We start from the raw sequence: 18,784 nt of genomic DNA, 5'->3' as shown, positions 1-18,784 counted from the left end.
TCTAAAAAGAGAGGAGGGGGCCAGAGGCCGCGGGCGATCCAAAGAGAAGCCGGAGGTGCTCCGCCGGCCTGCCCCTCCCCCCTCGTTGCTCCGCAGCTGCTCGGCTCGGGCTCCTGCTGCCCCGGCCTGTTCCGGTTTTAGTCGCAGCACCCTTCCGTGAACTTCCTCTGCGGGAGGCTGCCTTCTGGGCTTGGGGATGTGGCTTAAGGCCGCTTTGGCTGGCGTTAAACCGGAAAAAGCACAGCACCGATAGCCAGGAGCGGGTGCAACCCTCCGGCCTCCACATGGGGAACCAGGAAACCGGGGAATAGCATGGCCGGGCTCACGAGGCGGCCAAGAACCGAGCAGTTCGAAGGCAGGATCCCGCCCAGGGCTGGGCTCCCTAGAACGGACTTTATACAGTGGGAAAACCCACCAGGCTGCTAGCGCCACCTGGCGTACTCTGGAGGGGCGGAAACTCAGCTGAGAGCCAATAGGGAGCCTCGACAAGTGTGGGAGCAAAGGCGCCTTAGAGAGTTTGGCCTTTTCTCGCGCCCCTTCATTCCTAGAGGCGCGCTCGGTCCGAGATGACTCTTCCGGTGGGGGGGGGGAAGGGCATGGAGAGCCCCCGCGTCCTCAGGAGGGGCTCCTAAAGGTCAGAGATGAGCCTGCAGCAATAAGGAAATGGCCTCGAGGGCTTATTCTGCCATCCGGAGGCCGAATCCCTCTTTCTCCCTTCCTATAGTCTCCTTGGGGGCCGCTGAATGCCTTTGGGTTGGCAGGCCCGAGGGATCCGCTAGGCCTGGGTGCTGTCACCCAGGAGCCCCTGCGGAAGGTCTGGGGAAGCGCTTCCACAGGGGCCCAACATCTCCCTCCATTCGCATCCACAAATGTGGGCTCGGGCCGCCCCGAGGTGTGGCCTGGAGCCCCGCAGCCCCACCTCCAGGAGCTCACAGAGGGGGGTGCTGGGGCTAGGCTAGCCCGTGGGCTGCAGGTCTGGGGCCTGGGGGGCGGCAGGGAACTTGAGGAAGCCTTTGGGACGGCGGCCGAGGGCTCCGGGACATCCTTCTGGGGATGGCCGAGAGGCAGTTGGAGGTCTGGAAACACAAAAAGAATCAGCCGGGGCCCAGGGGGAGGGTGAGGCCGGAGTGGGAAATGGCCCGGGGGGGGGGTGCAGAGAGCCCCTCCCCATCACCTAGCTTACTTTGTATCCATCCTCTGGGGGGTTCTCCTCGCGCAGGCCGGGCCAGTTTCCGGATAGCGCCCGCCCCGCCCCAGGCGAGGGAGTTACTCGATGGGCTCTCGGGCCTCGTCAGTTTCCGCCCCGCTCCCCTCTCCCCCCCTTTTCGGTGGCACAGCTCCTCCTCAGCCTTTCTACTAGCAGGCTCAGGGCCTGGGCAGGTCCAGCTTCCGCGCAGGCGCCTTCGCTTCGCGGGGCCCAGCTCCGAGCACTCGCAGGGAACTTCACCTACGTTTCCTCTGGGACCGCCCCCCGGCGGCGCGGGGAGGGGAGGAGTCCAGGGAGCCCGAGGGAGGGCGATCTCCGGAGCCCCGCCCCATCCCTTTCCTCTCCCACAAGGCGCTGCGACACGCAGGCGCGTGGGGCGGGACTCGGCGGCAGGGTCTTCGGTCCGGGTGTCGCAGACGCTGCTGCCGGAGCGGGGCGGGGCGAGGCGGGGGCTAGCTCATGGCAGCCGCCGCCGTCGCCGTCGCCATGGAGACCTCGGGTGAGTGCACGTTCCTGGCGGGAAGGGAGGGAGCTCTCCGGCCCCGTCCAAGGAGCAGAGGGCGGGGCGGGAGCGGGCTGTCGCGCGGCGCCGCGCAGAGCAGAGCAGAGCTGAGCTCGCCTCCCTTTCGCAGACGATGCCGGGAACCGGCTGCGCTTCCAGCTGGAGTTAGAGTTCGTGCAGTGCTTGGCCAACCCCAACTACCTGAACTGTGAGTCCCCGAGGCCGCGCGGCTGGGCGGGGAGAATGTGCTAGAGGTGACCGGGTGCCTCCCGTCCTCTCTGCGTGGGCTTTACTGGGGCCGGAACGAGGCCGGGAGGGGAAACGGAGGCTGCTGCCGGAGCCTGGTTTGGAGACCCGGGAGTACAGCGGGGCCCCCTCCCTCCCTGTGCCCCCGTGGGGGGGGGGGAAGGGCGCGTGCTGCCCAGCCCCTGAGAGAGGCTCTGGGGGCACACCCCGCCTTCTCTCCTTGCCTTGCAGTCCTGGCCCAGAGAGGGTACTTCAAGGATAAGGCCTTCGTCAATTATCTGAAGTACCTGCTTTACTGGAAGGAGCCCGACTACGCCAAGTACCTAAAGTAAGCCCCTGGGAGGCGGGCAGGGGGCAGCACCCAGGCTGGGACGGGTGGCACCCCAAGAGGCGGCGGAGCATGTCCCGGCCCCCTCCTCTGCCCCCGCGGATAGGCCAGCGTTTCCAGCCCAGACCAGTGGAGACTCCAGGTCCTGGGAGGGGCCTTCAGCAGGCCCTGAAGGGAAGGAAGGGGCAGGCGTGGCTGCTGCTGAGTATGGCTAGCCCACTGTTCTGCAATACCTCCGGCAGGGGAGGAGGAGCAGGGCCCCTGTCCACGGCCCCCCCATTGGCCCCCTGCCCTGGTCCTCCATCCATCTAGAGGTGGGATCCCTCCTTCAAGGGAGGGCCTCCCCCAGCGCCGGGCCTGTCACCCTTCCAGGTACCCGCAGTGCCTGCACATGCTGGAGCTGCTCCAGTACGAGCATTTCCGCAAGGAGCTGGTGAATGCCCAGTGTGCCAAGTTCATCGACGAGCAGCAGATCCTCCACTGGCAGCACTACTCTCGGAAGAGGATGCGGCTGCAGCAGGCCCTGGCAGAGCAGCAGCCGCCCCAGCCCCAGCAGGGCAGCAGCGGCTCCTTGTCAGCAGGGAAGTGAGGGGGGGCTCTGCTCAAAGTAAAGTGTGGTCACAACTGGAGAAGCCAGGGAGTGTCTCATTGGTGCGTCCCCTCCCCCCCCCCCCCCAACAAGGCACTGTGTCTGCAGAACTTTCCAAACATTATTTTTGTTAACATTACTACAAAGCGATCAGGCAGGAGATTCCTTTAGAGTGCAGCCCCAGGGGCTGCTGGGATGGCTTCAGTCCTCAGTGAATAGCATCTCCACCAGGCTGGCTTTCAGACACTCGGCCTCCACCAGTTTCTGAGGCTGGAAGGGAGGCCTCGAGTTAGGGGCCAGCTCTGCCCTCTCTGGGGCAGAACTGGTAGGGTGAGTCGATCATTAAAAGATTGAGCCCTGAGGGCGCTTCTGGAAGGACGCGCGCGGAGGTTGCACTCCTCCACCCAGCCCTGTCCGGAGGGGGTGAGAAGAGGGGCGGGGCGGGGTGCGGGGCTGGTCCTCAATCCCTCCCTCCCCAGACATCGGCACTAGGGCCCTTCTATGGGCTCCTCCCGGCGGCGCGGGCCACTCACCGTCCCGTACTTGAGCAGGGTGGGCACTGCGGTCAGGTTCAGCTTCTGCTTGAACTCATTGTTGGGATCTTTCCAGCTGGTTGTCGGAGAGAGCGCAGCCGTGAGTGCCGGAGTGGGGCTCCCGCACCGCCGCTTCGCATCGCCGCTTCCCCCGCCCCCCCCCCCGGGTAGCGGGACAGGTTGGGGGTGGAGCACTTACTAGGGCCGCTCCCCAACCTGGCAGTAGATGAACACCGCGTCGTCCCCGATGTGCTTGAGGGCCTCCAGGACCACGGGCTCGGCTGCGGGGGCAGGTGTTGTCACTGGCCAGCTGGAGGGGGGGGCCAGGCCCCTCGCCCCGCCTCTACAGTAATCCCCTCACACCCCCGCCCCGCTCGGTTAATCCTCCGGTTCCCCTTCTTGGGCCCCCAGCTCTGGCTCACCCTCCACGCAGTCCGGGCACCAGCTGCGGCCGTCCGCATCCTTGGAGCCCGTGAAGTAGGCGAAGATGGTCTTGCCCCCGCGCTCCTCCACCGCCCGGCAGAAGTCGCCGAAGCCCGACACGCGCACTTCCTCGTAGGGAGCCATGCTCGGAGCTCGGGGCTCGGCAGGGAACCTGGGACGATCTAGGGCCGGACTGGGCCGGGCCGGGCCAACCACGTGGGGGGCGGAGCAACAGCCTCTTCCGGGAGCCTCCTCGCCCCGCCCCTGCCGCAGAAGAGTCGGTATGGGAGTCGCTGGGGCCCTCTGCGCATGAGCGCGATAGGCCCCGCCCACCTCAAGAACCTCCCACCGCCTGAGGTTCGGCCCTTCTCGGCCTCCGTCGGCCGCACCCGCTCCCCTTTAACGCCTTCCCGGCCACCCTTGCGCCGTCGTCCTGGCAATGGGCTGCGCGGCCGGAAACAGGGGCAGAACACCGAGGAGCGGCCGGGGACGCGGGAGGCGATTCCTTCTGGGAAAGCCCGGGCCGGCCTGAAGAAAGTGCCTTTTCCCGGCTCGGGCCTTCCCGATCCGCCATGGGCCCTAGCAAACTGCATACACAGGTACCCCGCCCTGTGCACTGGCCTCGGGCCCTGGCCTCCCCCCGCGGGAAGGGAGTTGGGGGAGGGACCTACGGGGCACAGACCCCGAGGAGCTTCTGGAGACGCCCGGCCCGAAGAGGCTCCCCCATCTTCCCTCCCTCATGATCCAGCCCTGAGGGACTCTTCCCCGGGCAGCCTCCAGCGGGCCCTGAGCGTGCAGGAAGTACCTACTGTGTGCCCGGCGCCCAAGGAGAGGCCCAGAAGCTGCCTGACTTAACGGGGAGGATAGAGGGGCCTCATCGCCTCTCCCAGGTACACACAGGCAGGCACCAACGTGCACACACAGGCTGGCAGGTACCCTCCCCCCATGTGTACAGACACACACACACACACACACACACACACGAGGACGCCCAGACCCTGGAGCCCTCCCCCACTCCCCGAAGGGCAAGCAGCTCTCCCTGCCTGACTCTATCTCCCCTTCTGGCCCTCAGCTGCAGTTCAACAGGAATGTGCCCTCGATCCCAGACAACCTGGCCATCAGGTACTCCGGCCCCCGTCCCATCATCATTGAGAAGCTGAGGCCCCCAGGCAGAGCCAGTGCCCCGGAGCTCCTGGAGGGGTCCGATCCCCAGGCCTCAGTCCCTTTTTCGGTGGTATCAGAAGAAAAGCTGAACGTGGCTGTGCACCTGGCCAGAAGAGATGTCAGGAGGAAGCAGCTGGAGAGCCTGGTGACGGAGGCCCATGCACCTCGCTTCCCCCAGGGGCAGTCCCGGGGCATCCCCAAGTCCAACCTGAGGAGGAACGAGCTGACCAAGAAACCTCGGGGCCCTTTCCCGGCCAGGCAACACTCCTCCCAGGTGGAGGTGGCTGCTCCCAGGCCCAAAGTCCCCCTAGCCCCTTGTCCGGAGATGTGCTCTCAGTCCAATTCACCACCCACACGGGACCCGGGCCCTCAGGTGTGTGCCCAACCGGCCGTGGAATCCCGGAGCATGCTCGAGCTCCGTCGGCTGCAGAAAGAGCTGAGTGCCTGTATCCAAAGGATGGAAAAGGTGGCCGCCAAAGGTGAGGAGAGCCAGGTTCCAGCCCCTTGGGGCTCCCCCACCCGCCAGCTCTTTTTCCATTCCCCACAGTCTCTCCCAAACCCTTGGCATAGAGTAGAGTCAGAGTGGGGAAGTCAGAATGATGGTCAGTCGCTCTCCCCAGGGGAGCTCCTGAAGCCTAGCCCTCAGCTGGCCAGGTGCAGCCTGGGGCCCAGTGATGGGAAGGAGCCGGGTGGTTGGGCCCCGGGGACCTTGCCTCTTCATTCTCCACTCCCAAGAAGGATTTCTTTCAAGGAAGTATCTCCAGGCTCTTTCCCTCAGGATGCCCTTCCAGGAGCATGACCTTGGCTAGCTCCAAGAACGTTTGAGAGGAAGATAGTAGGGGGGCTCTTGACCCTACAGGAGTTGTCCTGCTACCACTTCAGGGCGCCTTGGAAGGGAAGGCCTAGTTAGCCGGTGGCAGGGCTGCTGGGGCGGAATCCCAATGCCAGCCTCACAATATGGGGCCTCACCAAAGATTCTGGAGTCCTTGGTACCCACGTCTTTTGCAGCTGGGGAAAATCTCCTTTCCTTTCAGATGGACTGGAGGAAGATCTAGAACCAGATAAAGCTGAGCGAAGTCGAGTGCGCAGGCAAGAACAGACTATCCGTACAGCCCGTGTACTCTATGGGCTCCAGCAGCAGGTAAGGATAGGGCCAGCTCCTAGAGATACTCAGGACTGCCCCAGGCCTTCTTGGGGCCAGCTTTCCACTCCCCTTCCTTCCCCTCCCTTTGGTGCGCTAGCTTGCCAAATGCCAGACTGTGGATATTGTTCAAGGAACTCCCCTGTCCTCCTTTCTCCTCCCCCCTTGTCTCCTCTCCTGTTCTTCCTGGATTCAAGGGTTTCCTTCCCCGCTCTCCCAGGGCCTCATCCTTCCTCCTCCCCTCTCCCTCCTCTGGGCCTTTGTCATCCCATTTCCTGTGCCACCTCTCTAGGCCATGGGGTCCAGCCCCTTCATTTCACAGGGTGACTTGCCCCAGGGCCTCCAGGAGGGGATCTGAAGGAGCCCAGGTTGTCCTCTGCTTCTAGCTTTTCTGGGTTCCAATTTCTTTTTTATCTGGAATTTCCTGGACGTAGGCAGACGCCGACGTTTCCATGCGTAAAGAGCCGAGAGGAAGGTTAGGGGCGAACCGTGACTTTTCACCCTTCCTTGGCTCCAACATCCCTTTGTACATTAGCCGTTCTTGCCCTTAGACAAAAAGGCTATTTTGTTTCTCTTTCTAGTGCCTAGCACAGAAAGGCATTGCACGCACAGGGAGTGCCACGAGCAAAGGGGTGAAAAAGACAGAGGCCAGCAGCTTGTGGAAAATGAGACAGCAAAGGAGGAGTGCTGCCTGTGTTGCTCAAGGCTGGCCAGTGGGCATCCATCCGCTCAGGGGTTGTGAGTGGGAAAAGACTGAGGCCTCATGCGTTCGGGGAGGGAGGGCAGCCTGAATGAGAGGAGAGCGATTGGAAGGTTCCTGCAGATGTCTGGCAGGTGGCACTGAGGGGCTGGACTTGGGTGGGAGCACCAGCAGAAGGGATGGGGACGAGGATGGTCCGAGTCCATCTTTTCTTTGGGGCCCAACGTTCCGGAGACTTAAGTTGGGTGGCCTCATCTTCTAGGTGTTCCTTAGAAAGAATTCCCTAGTTTGTTCTTTTACGTGGGCAGCCTGCCTTGGCAGAAGGACGTGGTTGCTTTCTTTGTGGGCCAAGGCGAGATCCTTACTGCTCTCGGGTCAAGGCTGGGCCGCAAGTCAGGTGCCTGGGGGCCACCCCTCACCACGGCTCCATTTAGAGGCTGATGGATTGGTTCTTCTTGGTTGGTGACGGCCAGCATTACTCAGAGGAAAGCGGGAGAGAGAGTGAGAGACAGACAGAGCATGCCCCAGCTCGAGGCCTAACCTCCCAGCCTGTCCTCTCGGTCCATTCGCCCCAGTCCGTGCCCCTTCTGATGGAACGTCAGCTCTGTGAAGGTGGTGCTAAGGCCGGGCCAGTTGTCAGGGCTTTGGGGATGTGACTGGTACCAGCTGCCAGCCCAAGAGAGCACAGAAGGAGTAGCCTCGCAAGCGCACGTATTGATTTAGGATTTGTGTCCGTTTGTGACATTTAAACGTCGGGGAACGGGATCATTCGAGAGAGACTGGAAGGGACAGGCTGAGGGAGACTCGGCCGAGTGTCATTGATGACCCGCGGGAGCCCTCCCAGCAGCCGAAGGTCTGGCCCACCGTCCTCATCTCCCCTGGGGGGCTGCAGCCAAGGGAGCCGGCAGAGCTAGGGCTAAGGGGGCTCTCCTCCTCCTCTTCAGCCCTCCCTCCCTTGGACATTGTCTGGGGTCGGCCTCAAGTCCCCAGAGGCTCCTGGACTGTCTCGGCTGGTTCTTTTTTTTTAACCCTTCCCGTCAGTCTTGGGATCCATACCAAGTTTTGGCAGAAGCGCAGTAGGGCTGGGCAGTTGGGGTTAAGTGACTTGCCTAGGAAAGGTCCGAGGCCAAGCCAGACCCTCCCATCTCTAGGCCTGGCTCTCTCCTGCAAGCCACCAAGCAGCCCCTGTCTTGTTTGAAAGCTGTATAGCTAGTGTGAAGAAAACTGAAGAGGGGGAATGCAGACTTTCTCTGAGAAGCTGGGCAAAAGCTTGGCATCGGGATCTTCCAGGGACCTAGTCGGTCTGCAGTGAACCCAGAACCCCCACTAAAACCTGGGAACCCACCTCTGGGCTGCGGCCATGAAGGTGTCACTATAGGCAGGGGACTTCTGGGGAACCCAGCTCTCAAGGCGGAGTTAAAAGGAAAAAGCTGACCTCACGAAGGACCTTTTAGTGAATTTTGGGGGTGCTGGCGAGAGGCGGAGAGACCCCAAAGGGCCTGAGCTGAGGCCCTGAAGAGGACTACGGATTGTCCAGTTGGCTGGAAGCCTATCATCCACACTCAGCTCTCCCTGGAGCTTGAAGTTGGGGCAGCTCAGTTTCTTTTTTTCTTTCATTCTTTTTTAAACCCTTAACTTCTGTGTATTGGTTCCTTGGTGGAAGAGTGGTAAGGGTGGGCCGTGGGGGTCAAGTGACTTGGCCAGGGTCACACAGCTGGGAAGTGTCTGAGGCCGGATTTGAACCCAGGACCTCCCGTCTCTAGGCCTGACTCTCAATCCACTGAGCTACCCAGCTGCCCGGCAGCTCAGTTTCTTGATCTGTAAGAGAGGCTTCTGCCCCCACTTTCTTTGTCCATGGCTGCTGACTTGGAGGCGGTGGGGTGGCAGTGGCAGCTACACAGGCTCCATTGAAGACCCCCTTGCCACTCTCCTTGGCTCTCCCCATCACCCTGCCCTGCCGCTGTTGCCTGAGGCCCTCCCTCTCTTGTTCCCTGTTCTCAGCCGGCTCTGGGTCTATTGACCCTCCTCAGCTTGTTTCTCTTCCCGTGAACAGGTGAAAGAAATCCAGGAGGAGCTGGATAAATTGGGCCCGCATGAAATTAAGCACACGAAGAAGGTAAGCCCTGGGGCTGGCCAAGCCATCCCCTTCTCTGCCTGGCATCCCTCTGTCCAGCTCCAGGGGTGGGCAGGCCTCGCTGGCACCTGCGTTGCTGTAGCATCTTGTCCTCCCTTTTCTCCAGTCCAGAGCAATGTCGCGATTGGCAGCCGCCCACCGTGGAGCCATCAGGGCCCTGCAGACCTTTGTCAAGCAGTTCACGGATTCCCGGGGACGGGCAGTTTCTGAGCGCTACCGAGAGCTGGGCACTCTCATTCGGCAGCTTTCCCTTTGTTCCGCCAAACTGGACAACGATCCTTCTGTCCCTGATGTGGTCCTGGAGCTCCTTCAGCAAATTGAGGTATGGGGGAAGGCAAGTGTCTGAGAGAGGGAGAGAGAGAGAGAGGAAGAGAACAAGAGGGAGAGCGATGGAAGGAGGAGGAGACCAAGGGAGGGAGCAGGGAGAGTGAGAGACAGACAGAGCATGCCCCAGCTCGAGGCCTAACCTCCCAGCCTGTCCTCTCGGTCCATTCGCCCCAGTTCATGCCCCTTCTGATAGAACATCAGCTCTGTGAAGGTGGTGCCAAGGCCGTGCCAGTTGAGTTTGGTAAAGGTTTCCCAGGGCTACGGGGATGTAGTGTGGAAGCATCTGGTCTAAATGGAGACATGGGGGTGAGATGCTCCCTGCAGAGGCCTGACTGGCTGGCACCCAGCCCTCAGGCGGGGCTTTCTTCTTGGCACTGCCCAGCACATGCTGCTGGCCACTTTGGCCCATAGGACAGATAAGCCGAGGGAACCTCCTCTTAGGGTTGTAAGAAGGAAAATTTAGTTATTAAGATATATATTAAAAACATGTGGCTGCCAGGAATCAACAATTAGGTTGATTCCGTAATTAAATCAGACCCAAGTCAGCATCGGGTTGAAGAATTTATTTACAATCAGGAAGGTAAGTAGGGATAAAGAGAAAAGGGAGGTTAGAAGTCTAAATAAATGAAGCTGTAAGCCACAGGGCCCAACAGCCAGATAGGCAGAGTCTGGAAGCGGCCCAGCTAGGCCAAGGAAGTCAGCCTAACTTACCCACGTGACAATACAGAGTGTAAGCTGTCTGTGGTCTCAGGAGATGCTTCTTCTTCCAGTTTGAGATGGCAACTGCCCCCACAGGAAGTTCACTCACTTACTTAAAGAGATCGTGTCTTTCGTCACTTCCCGTGGGTCCACCTCTAATTCAAATGGACAAATGGCAGTCTCTACACTGATTTGGACTGCCCAAAGGGCCGTCCCTTATTCTTGATTTGTTACTTATTGTCACGTGTGGGTAACTCGTCTCCCCTCCCCACTAAGGGAGGTGGGAGTGACATCATTAGCACGCCTGGGTTGAGTAGATTTTTGACTATTAATGGGATCTGGCTAATTCTATTTACACAGGGTGGAGGCCTTGGGGTTTGGCCTCTACCCCATTCTCATCTGTTTCTCTTAACAACCTCCATGCTAGAGGCCACCGGCCTCTCTCTGAATGTCTTCACACGTCATGGATTCTGCAGTGTTTCTTGGCCTGGTCCATGAAGGCTTTTCCCACTGGCTTCCTCTGTGGGGCCCAGTTTCCTTTTCCTGGAGATTGCCACATCTTGTAAGCCATTGCTCCAAGTCTGCCTCAGCTCCCCTCCCCACCTCACCCCTTGTGCCTGCAGGGCCCTGGGGCTCGTGGGGAACTAGACACTGCAGTCATTGGAATCTGTGTCCTGGACAACTTAAAGCCGCCGGCCCTGCCGTCTTTGAAAACCGTTCCCTTCTGGCTTAGAATGGGCACTAAGTATCCATTCTATGGCAGAAGAGCGGCAGAGGTGAGGCACTGACTTGCCCAGGTCCTCCAGCTGGGACCTGCTACCTTTCTTCCTCCTGTCTTCTCTCAGACACCCCCCTCCACTGCCCTTCCTCTTTTGTGTCTGTCCCACATAGTGGCCCAGTGGACTGAAGGCTGCATGCCGTGGTGTGGATGGTGGACACTCTTGGTGTGGACGTGTCTGTGTATGGCATGTATCTATAGCGCACGGGTGGTGTGTGTGTGTGTGCTGAGAAGCTTTTGTCCTCTTTTCCACAGTCTATCTGAGAGGATCGGGCTTTTTCCCATGGTGCTTTGGAGCCCCCTGAGTCCTGTGTCGTGCTCTGAAGCAGGGTTAGCCCCAGGCCGGGCCGTGGATTCCAGCCTTTGGTCCCCAGTTCTCTCTGGAAGGGCTCTGTGGAGGGCAGTTGACCTGGGGCTCTGGAAGCCCATTGCCTTCCTTCTGCAGACCCAAGAGCATGGAGAGGGGGCCCAGCTCCCTAAGTGGGTGGGTGAGCTCTTAGTCCTGTGGCTGTCTCCATGAACTCTCGGTGGGGTTGTGTGTGTGTGTGTGTGTGTGTGTGTGTGTGTGTGTGTGTGTGTGTTTTAGGCCTAATGAATTTCCTTCCCCCTCTCTTCCTCTCCCTTTATGAACTCCCCACCCCACTTTTCCCCTTGGTTTATCCCTTCTGACTTTCTCCATAGAGTAAGATAGAATTTGATACCCCAGTGGATCTAGCTATTCTTCCCTCTCAGGATTCCACTGAGAGTAAGGTTTAAGTATTGCCTATAAAAGCTCTCTTCCTCTCTTTCTTATAATAGTACTCATCCCCTCCCCTTCCCGTGCCCTCTTTGTGTGGTATAGAATATTCTGTTTTTCTTATTCCTTCAAGTTTCTCTTGGTGCCGTCTTCTATTCACCTCCTCCCCACTTTCCTCCCCCCACCTTATCATCTTAGACCATTTAGTACTCCAACCTCTCCTTATGACTATTTTTTCTAATTACTGTAATAGTGAGTACAATTTTTTAGAACTACACATAATATTTCTCCATATAGGAATACAAATAATTTGATCTTATTAAAGTCCTTGAAGAAGGCAATTTAAAGATAAGAGTTTTCTTTCTTTCCCCTCTGTTTCTTATTTATCTTTTCATGTTTCTCTTGGTTTTTGTGGTTGGATATTGAACTTTCCATTTAGTCTTGATCTTTTCTGTGCAAATACTTGGAAATCTTCTATTTTGTTGAATGCCCAAACTTTCCCCTGGAAGTATATAGTCAGGTGATCCTTGGTGGACCCAGTTCTCTTGCCTTTCTGAATATCATGTTCCAAGCCTTACGGTCTTGTAAGGTGGAGGCTGCCAGATCCTGTGTGATCCTGATTGGTGCTCCTTGATATCTGAATTGTCTCCTTCTGGCTTCTTGTAATATGTTCTCCTTAACTTGGAAGCTTTTGAATTTGGCTATTACATTCCTGGGGGTTGTCTTCTGAGGATTTAGTGTAGAGGGTGATCTGTGGATCCTTTCAATGTCTATTTTGCCCTCTTGTTCAAGGACGTCAGGGCAGTTTTGTTGGATAATTTCTTGTAGTATGATATCTAGATTTCTATTTGTCTCTGATTTTTCTGGAAGACCAAAAATTCTCAAGTTGTCTCTTCTAGACTTATTTTCTTGATCTATTAATCTTCTCATTGAGATATTTTCACGTTTCCTTCTATTTTGTCAGTCTTTTGACTTTGCTTTATTAATTCTTGCTGTCTTGTGAGATCATTGGATTCTTCTTGTCCAATTCTAGGCTTTAAAGACTGGTTTTCGGCTATAATCTCTTGGTTTTCCTTTTCAGTCTGGTGTATCTGGCTCTTCTAGGCTTCCAGCTGGTCATTTCTGGTCTTCAATTTGCTTATCAATTCATTTCCTTTCTGAGGCTCACTTTCCAATTGTGAAATTCTGCCTTTTAAACTGTTATTTTCTTGCCAGATCCCTTCCATCTTTCTCATGATCTCAGATTTGAGCTCTTCAAGAGCTTGTGACCCATTTTCCTTTTTTTGGGGAAGGTTTGGATGTCTTTAATTGTTTGTCCTCTGCTTTCTGGGTTTTTTCTGTGCAGAAGTTATCAAGTGTTAGAGCTTTTTTCTTGGTCTTCTTGTTTATTTCTTGGGCCTTGCTTGGCATCATTATGCTCGTTTTTCTTTCTCAGCCAGAAGTCTGAGTGAGGCAGGCAGGCTCTCTGGGTATAGAGCTAAGGAACAGTTTTTGCCTGAGGCTACTTTGCAAGTCTCCTGGCTTCCACTGTCTGCTAGGCCTCTGCTGTCCGAGGCCCCTCTCAGCTTCACTCCTGTACCCAAGGTCTGAGCTCTCCGGCCTCCTGGGGTCTCTAGTCTAGCTGCTCTCAGGGGCAGCTCCTGGTGGTCCCAGTTAGCTGCCAAGAACCTAGATTTTGGCCCCCCCCCCCAACTCTGGTGCGCAGCCTCTGATTCTGGTACTGTGGGTGGGGTGGGGGAGGGTTGGTCCGCTCGTGTTTTGATGGGAGCTATTTCCCCCTTATAGCGTGGAAGTGCCCCAATCCCACGTACCTTCAATGCTGTGCCCTATTGTGGGGTCCCTTCTTTCATCCGGATTTGGTTTGGGGTCCTTTGGAGGTTTGCTGGTGGTCGGCTGTGAGGAGAGTTAAGCGCCCTGTTCTACTCTGCAGCCGCCTTCACCCAGAAGCCCCTGGGCTTGTGTTTTTAAAGGCGACGTCCTTCAGTCACCTAGCGAAAGTGGATTTCCAGGGTTTGGCTACAAATCATTCCTGTGAGATGCTCGTTTTGGAGGCTGAAATTCCCGTGTCTGTTCTTGTCTCGAAGAGCCATCCCGGCCTCTTTCTCACGGACATTCCCGTGTAGCAAGTAGACCATCGAAGGGGGGGGTTCTAGAGCTACTCCTTGATTTCACGGAATTTGGGGGTGAAGCGAGCAACCCTTTTGCCAGGGGCCGCCACAGGGGCCAGGCGTTTCCGGGCCTGAGCCTTTGTAAGACGAACTCTATTTTCCCGGCAGGAGCTGGATTCTCTCCTGGATAAGAAACCGTCCCTCGGAAAGGTAAAGAAATGCTTTCCTGGAAATCGAAGCCAGTCTCCGTTGCGTTTCCCAGTGGCCTTAGAGAGGTCGTTGAGCGCGTCGCCAGTGAGAGAAAGGAAGCCCTGTGTGGCGAAGGAGAAGCTCTCCCAGGAGGGGAGATGGCCTGGTGCAAGAAGGCTCCTGGAGGGTAAGGAGCCGGCCCTTTGGCTGCTCTCGGGAGCTTCTGCTGGAGCTTCTGCTGGAGGGCGTGGGGAGGCCAGCAAGATGGCGGCGGCATCGCTGCTATAGGCTGCCCTCCCCCCCCCACCCCCCCGCACCTCTTGGAGCTCTAGGAATTGGAGGGAATTGGCCCTTCTGCCTTCAGTCATGTGGGCCTGGGACGAATCTCTCCGGCTTTCTTTCTGCATGTTCTTCCTCTCTGGAAGGCGAGTCCCAAGTCCAGTGAGGAAAGTCGAGAGACCGAGCATTAGCAAAGACCCGAGCTTCCGTTGGGCCCGTTCTTTGGAAAGTTAGGGGAGAGGAAGGGGGAAGAGACAGAAGCAGGCCAGAGAGGCCCCCGGGCTAAGGCCAACAGCTTACGTGTGCATCCTGGGGAGGCCATTCCAGAGAACGGTAGCGAGGCCAGAGGAAGCAAGGTCAGCGTTCCCCTTTCCCAGGCTTGACTTCTTTGGGCCTAGCAACTGGTGCCGGATGGTTTGGGGACCCTCGAATGGTAGTGGGGGCTCCAGGGCTCAGAGGCAGGAGAGAGCCGCCTACCCAGGAGGGTAGATGGCGCCTCTCCCCAAAGGCCAAAGGCCAAAGGCCGGCTGCTGGGCAGGGCTCCTTCTCAGGCCCCTGGATCGAGCTGGAACTAGAACGGGCCAGAATCGGCTCCGGAGAAGGGGTGGTGGCCCAGGACTGCTGAGCCCAAACTCAGACAGGAAGGAACCTGTTTTGGTGTCTCTCTGGGGGCTCAGAGGTGTCGCTTTACAGTTGAGGACACCGAGGCTTGGGGAGCTTGACTGAATGAGAGGAGACACGGGGGCCCGCCCAGAGAGGGCCCCGGATAGGGTTCCAAGGGTGGCCTCTGCCTCTGCCTCTGGCTTGGCCCCGCGTCGCTGGGCTTCTTTGGATCTGCTTTCCTTCATTTTGCCATTGAGTTCTGGCAGTTGTGTGCAGCCTCTGGGGGATGCCTCTGGGTGTCTCCCCCGCTCGGCCCCTCATCCTTCTTCCCTCGTGGCTCCGTCCCGGGCTCCTTGGGCCCTGAAGCTTGGCGCACGGCTTGGGGTTCCAGCCCAGAGCAGCCTGCCGCCACGTCTCTGTGGGCGAGGAGGTCGGGACTCCTCTCTAAAGGGCCGGGGGCCGGGGAGGTCAGGGGCCGTGGGCTTCGAGATCCTTCTTTGTGTATTTTGTCATCCTCGTGTGTGGGGCTCGAGACAAGGGGCGCCAGGGTCTGGGGGTGCCTGCAGGCCCCGAATACCTGGTCTGTGTGAGGCCGCCTGCCTCCCAGCAGGTGCCAAAGTCTCCTGCCCTCCCCCTCCGGCCACCAGGGGGCCACCTTGATGAGGCCAGCCTGAGGGGAGCCCAGATCGCAGCCCATGGCAGACCCGGCTTGGAGAGTGGCCCGAGCCCGCTGGGTCTGAGCCCCGGGTTCCCAGGCTCTGGGGCTGCCCTTGGGCTCCGGGGGGCCCGGGGGCGGGAAGGCACCGGCTGCCTGGCTCCGGAGTGCTCACGCTGGTATCCGCTCTCTTGTTGGAGCATCCGCGGCCTTGAGCTGGGCGAGGGTTCTGGCTGGGCCTTGAGCTGGGCGAGGGTTCTGGCAGGGAGTCAGGGCCCCGGGGATGCCCCACTCTCCCTCCAATCGCATTCTTCCGGGCCGTTCCCCCCGACGCAGACGAGCACGTGTCTTTCATGCTGGCTCCCCAGCCGTGCCAGCTGGCGGGCGAGGGGCCAGAGGGCCAGCCCGAAGAGGACCGCGCCTCCTCCCAGCAGGACGTCGTTCTGAGACCCAGGCCGGTGCCGAGAGTGAGGACGAAGCGGCCGCTGACCGCCAGCGGGCTCCTGCAGAGGCACAGCGTCGGGCCAGCCACCAAGTCACAGCAGGTATGCGCCAGGCTGCGCTCGGGGCCTGGGGAACGAGGGCGTTCGGAAGGGGCCGAAGCCAGGCTTCCCCCCCAGCACGCCTCCAGGATTTGGGGTCTCCCCAGCTGCCCACGACGCAGGCCCTCAGAGCAGCCGAGACTCCTCTGTGGACGGGGGCAGCGGGGGGGCCTGAGGGGCGTCAAGAACTCTCCTCGCGTCTCTCCCCAGCCCCGATCGCCCGCGGGTGGCCCCGTCACCATGCGTCCCCAGGTACCGCCGAGACTCCCCCCTCAGGGTGCTCTCGGGGACTTTTTTCAAATGACGAGCATTTACTTTCTGTCCTCCCCGTAAAGAAGAGAGAAGAGAAACCCTTGTAATGGCCGGGCACTCGCCGCTGCCCCGGGCATTGGGCCACTCGTGGCCTCCCTCCCCTTCCTCACGCCTTATGGCACACGCCTCACCTCGCCCCTCCGCTTCCAGTTCTTTGCCAGCACTTTAAAAAAGGCTGCCGTCTGTTTGTCCACAAGGGGCAGCTACGTGGCTCAGTGGTGTGAAAGGCAGGCCTGGAATGGGGAGGTCCTGGGTTCCAATCTGGCCTCAGACACCTCCTAGCTGGGCGCCCTTGGCAGTCGCTGAACCCCCGTGGCCTGGCCCTGGGGCCCTTCTGCCTTCTCGATTCTCAGACGGAAGGTAAGAGGTTTTGATTTTGTTGTGTCTAAATCTGGCCGTAAATCTGGGGCCTTTTCCTCTTTGCTGGGCCATGAGGGAGACCAGATGGGCTCCAGATGGCTCCCCAGAGAGCCCAGGGATGGGCCTGCTGCCCAGACTGCAGCGTCGCGCTTTGACGTCACCGAGGGGCTTTCGTCCCCCCTCCGGCCGGGCACGTCCCCTCCGCCACAGGAAGGACTCTGCTCCGGGTGCCGTGGGGGCTGGGCAGCTGCACGTGGGTGGTCCGCCATTGAGGCTCGAGGCGGAGGAAAGTGAGCGTGGTAGGGGCGGGCCAGGGGGAGCCTCTGCAGCCCCCGGAGGTGGTGCCCGAGGCCCCCACGGCCCCCTAGCGGAGGGGCACCCGGCAGCGGGACCGAGCCCGAGGCGCAGAGCCTTTGTTTCCCCGGGACGACACAGACGTGCCACGCTTGGCCGCACGCTTGGGAACAAGGTGAATCTCTGGGGCCGAGAGCGCTGCCTGCCCTCCCCTGGACCAGGGGGATGGACACACGCACTGCCACCGACAGACACACGGGCACGCGCATACACTGGCACAGATACAGACAGACCTGCAGGCAGACATGTGGACAGATACAGATACACACACGGACAGACCGACTTACAGGCACACACAGAGACACACACACACACACAAACACACACAGGCACACACAGACACAGACACAGACACAAACACACACAGGCGCGCACACACACAGGCACACACAGACGCAAACACACACACAGACACACACACAGGCACACACAGACACAGTCACAGACACAAACACACNGCAAACACACACACACACACACAGGCACACACACACAGAGACACACACACGCACACAGAGACACACTCAAACAGGCACACACAGACGCAAACACACACACACACAGAGACACACAGAGGCACACAGACACACTCAAACAGGCACACACAGACACAGACATACACAGACACGAACACACACAGGCACACACACAGACGCAAACACACACACAGGTGATGGATTCGGGCCGGCCCATGAGACGTCTCTCGCGCTCTGGCCGGAGCTGCGGCCCCCCCATCCATCGTGCCGCTCACGCCCGGTGCCTCTGGGGTCACGCCAGGACTTTGCCCTCTTGGGCTGCCGGCCTCGTCGGTTTTCCATTTCCGCTTGTTTGATTCTCTCGCTTTAGAAGCGGCCTAGAAACCGTTCTTCCCTCGTCTCGCCGAGCTGTGCCGGCAGGAGGGCTTCCCCCGGCATCGACCCCGTGGCTTACGGCCCATCATTCTCTGCCCCAAGCGCGACCCGCCGCTTCCTCAGCCATGTTGTGTCTCTTTCAAAAACCAACAAAACCTCTTTTTGTCTCAGTCACAAGTCTCAGGAGAAGAGCAGGAAGGGCTGGGCCTTAACAGGGGTTACAGGACTTGATGGGGATCACATGGCTCAGAAGGGTCTGAGGTCAGATTTGAATCCAGGACCTCCTGTCTCCAGGCCTAGCCATCTGTCTGTGGAGCCATGGAGCTACCCCATCCGTTCTCTTAATGGAGGCGCCTCTCAGTAGTCCAGCCCCCGGAGGCCTCCTTCCTCTTTCTCCAGTCTCTTGGGGAAGGCCTAGCGGTTGTCGAGCTGGTTCAAGGCTCTCCACTGGACAGAATTCCCACCCCCGACCCGGTGCCTTGCCGGGCTGCTCTTCTCTTCCTAATCCTCGCCAGCGTGCTCTGCGTGAGCGTCTGAATGGTTTCCGTGGCTCTTCCTCCGGCGAGTGGCAGCATTTTGTCCTCGGCCCGGAGGCAGCCCTTGTTGTGGAGAGAGTCGGCGCCCCTGAGCCTCCCTTCCCCTCCTGCAGCATCATCCCCTCTGATCTCCCTTCTCATCCCCTGGCTCCTTCCCTCCGAGAAGCCTTCAGACACCTGAGGCTCTCCTCCCCTTCCCCATGAAGTGCCTGGAACCCGCTGCCCCCTCAGGACGGCCTCCTGACCTCCCCGCCTGCCTTGGCACCCCGGGCTCGGCTCTCCGGGCATTCTCTCTTGGACCCTGGGGGCCTCCCGTCCTCTCCTCCTGGGCCTTCGGCCCAACCCCTCCTTTGCTCCTTGGCTGGGGCCTCGTCCGCATGGATTTGCCTGGCTCTGGCTGGCCCTGGCCCTTTTCTTGTGTCCCTGTCTGTCCATCTCTCTGTCTGTCTGTCCTTTCCTCTCTTCTCCCTCTCTCTCTCCCACCTTGT

General features: G+C 59.2%; 3 protein-coding genes across 3 annotated transcripts; 2 read left to right on the top strand and 1 right to left on the bottom strand.

Annotated features, from left to right (window-relative positions):
• The first annotated feature begins 996 nt into the window (after window positions 1–996).
• MED31 (mediator complex subunit 31) lies at window positions 997–2,915 on the top strand. Its single transcript, XM_044658966.1, has 4 exons — window positions 997–1,706; window positions 1,840–1,917; window positions 2,187–2,283; window positions 2,656–2,915. Exons 1-4 carry the CDS (start codon window positions 1,667–1,669, stop codon window positions 2,870–2,872), a joined length of 432 nt encoding a protein of 143 aa, XP_044514901.1. The 5' UTR covers window positions 997–1,666; the 3' UTR covers window positions 2,873–2,915.
• Window positions 2,916–2,975: 60 nt separating this feature from the next.
• On the bottom strand, window positions 2,976–4,028 carry TXNDC17 (thioredoxin domain containing 17). Its single transcript, XM_044658967.1, has 4 exons — window positions 3,828–4,028; window positions 3,605–3,686; window positions 3,406–3,481; window positions 2,976–3,142 (listed from the first exon to the last, which is right to left on the bottom strand). The coding sequence occupies exons 1-4, from the start codon at window positions 3,970–3,972 to the stop codon at window positions 3,074–3,076; spliced, it is 372 nt and encodes a 123-aa protein (XP_044514902.1). The 5' UTR covers window positions 3,973–4,028; the 3' UTR covers window positions 2,976–3,073.
• Window positions 4,029–4,318: 290 nt separating this feature from the next.
• On the top strand, window positions 4,319–17,028 carry KIAA0753 (KIAA0753 ortholog). The gene is made up of 9 exons (XM_044656743.1): window positions 4,319–4,427; window positions 4,901–5,471; window positions 6,027–6,133; window positions 8,887–8,949; window positions 9,074–9,289; window positions 13,784–13,991; window positions 15,678–15,886; window positions 16,094–16,135; window positions 16,924–17,028. Exons 1-9 carry the CDS (start codon window positions 4,401–4,403, stop codon window positions 17,026–17,028), a joined length of 1,548 nt encoding a protein of 515 aa, XP_044512678.1. The 5' UTR covers window positions 4,319–4,400.
• The last annotated feature ends 1,756 nt before the right edge of the window (window positions 17,029–18,784 follow it).

This window comes from Gracilinanus agilis, chromosome 1 (genome assembly GCF_016433145.1).
Source record: "Gracilinanus agilis isolate LMUSP501 chromosome 1, AgileGrace, whole genome shotgun sequence".
In the NCBI taxonomy this organism is placed as follows: domain Eukaryota; kingdom Metazoa; phylum Chordata; class Mammalia; order Didelphimorphia; family Didelphidae; genus Gracilinanus; species Gracilinanus agilis.
Note: the sequence above shows the minus strand (reverse complement) of the source record. Positions and strands in the feature narration are given on the sequence as shown.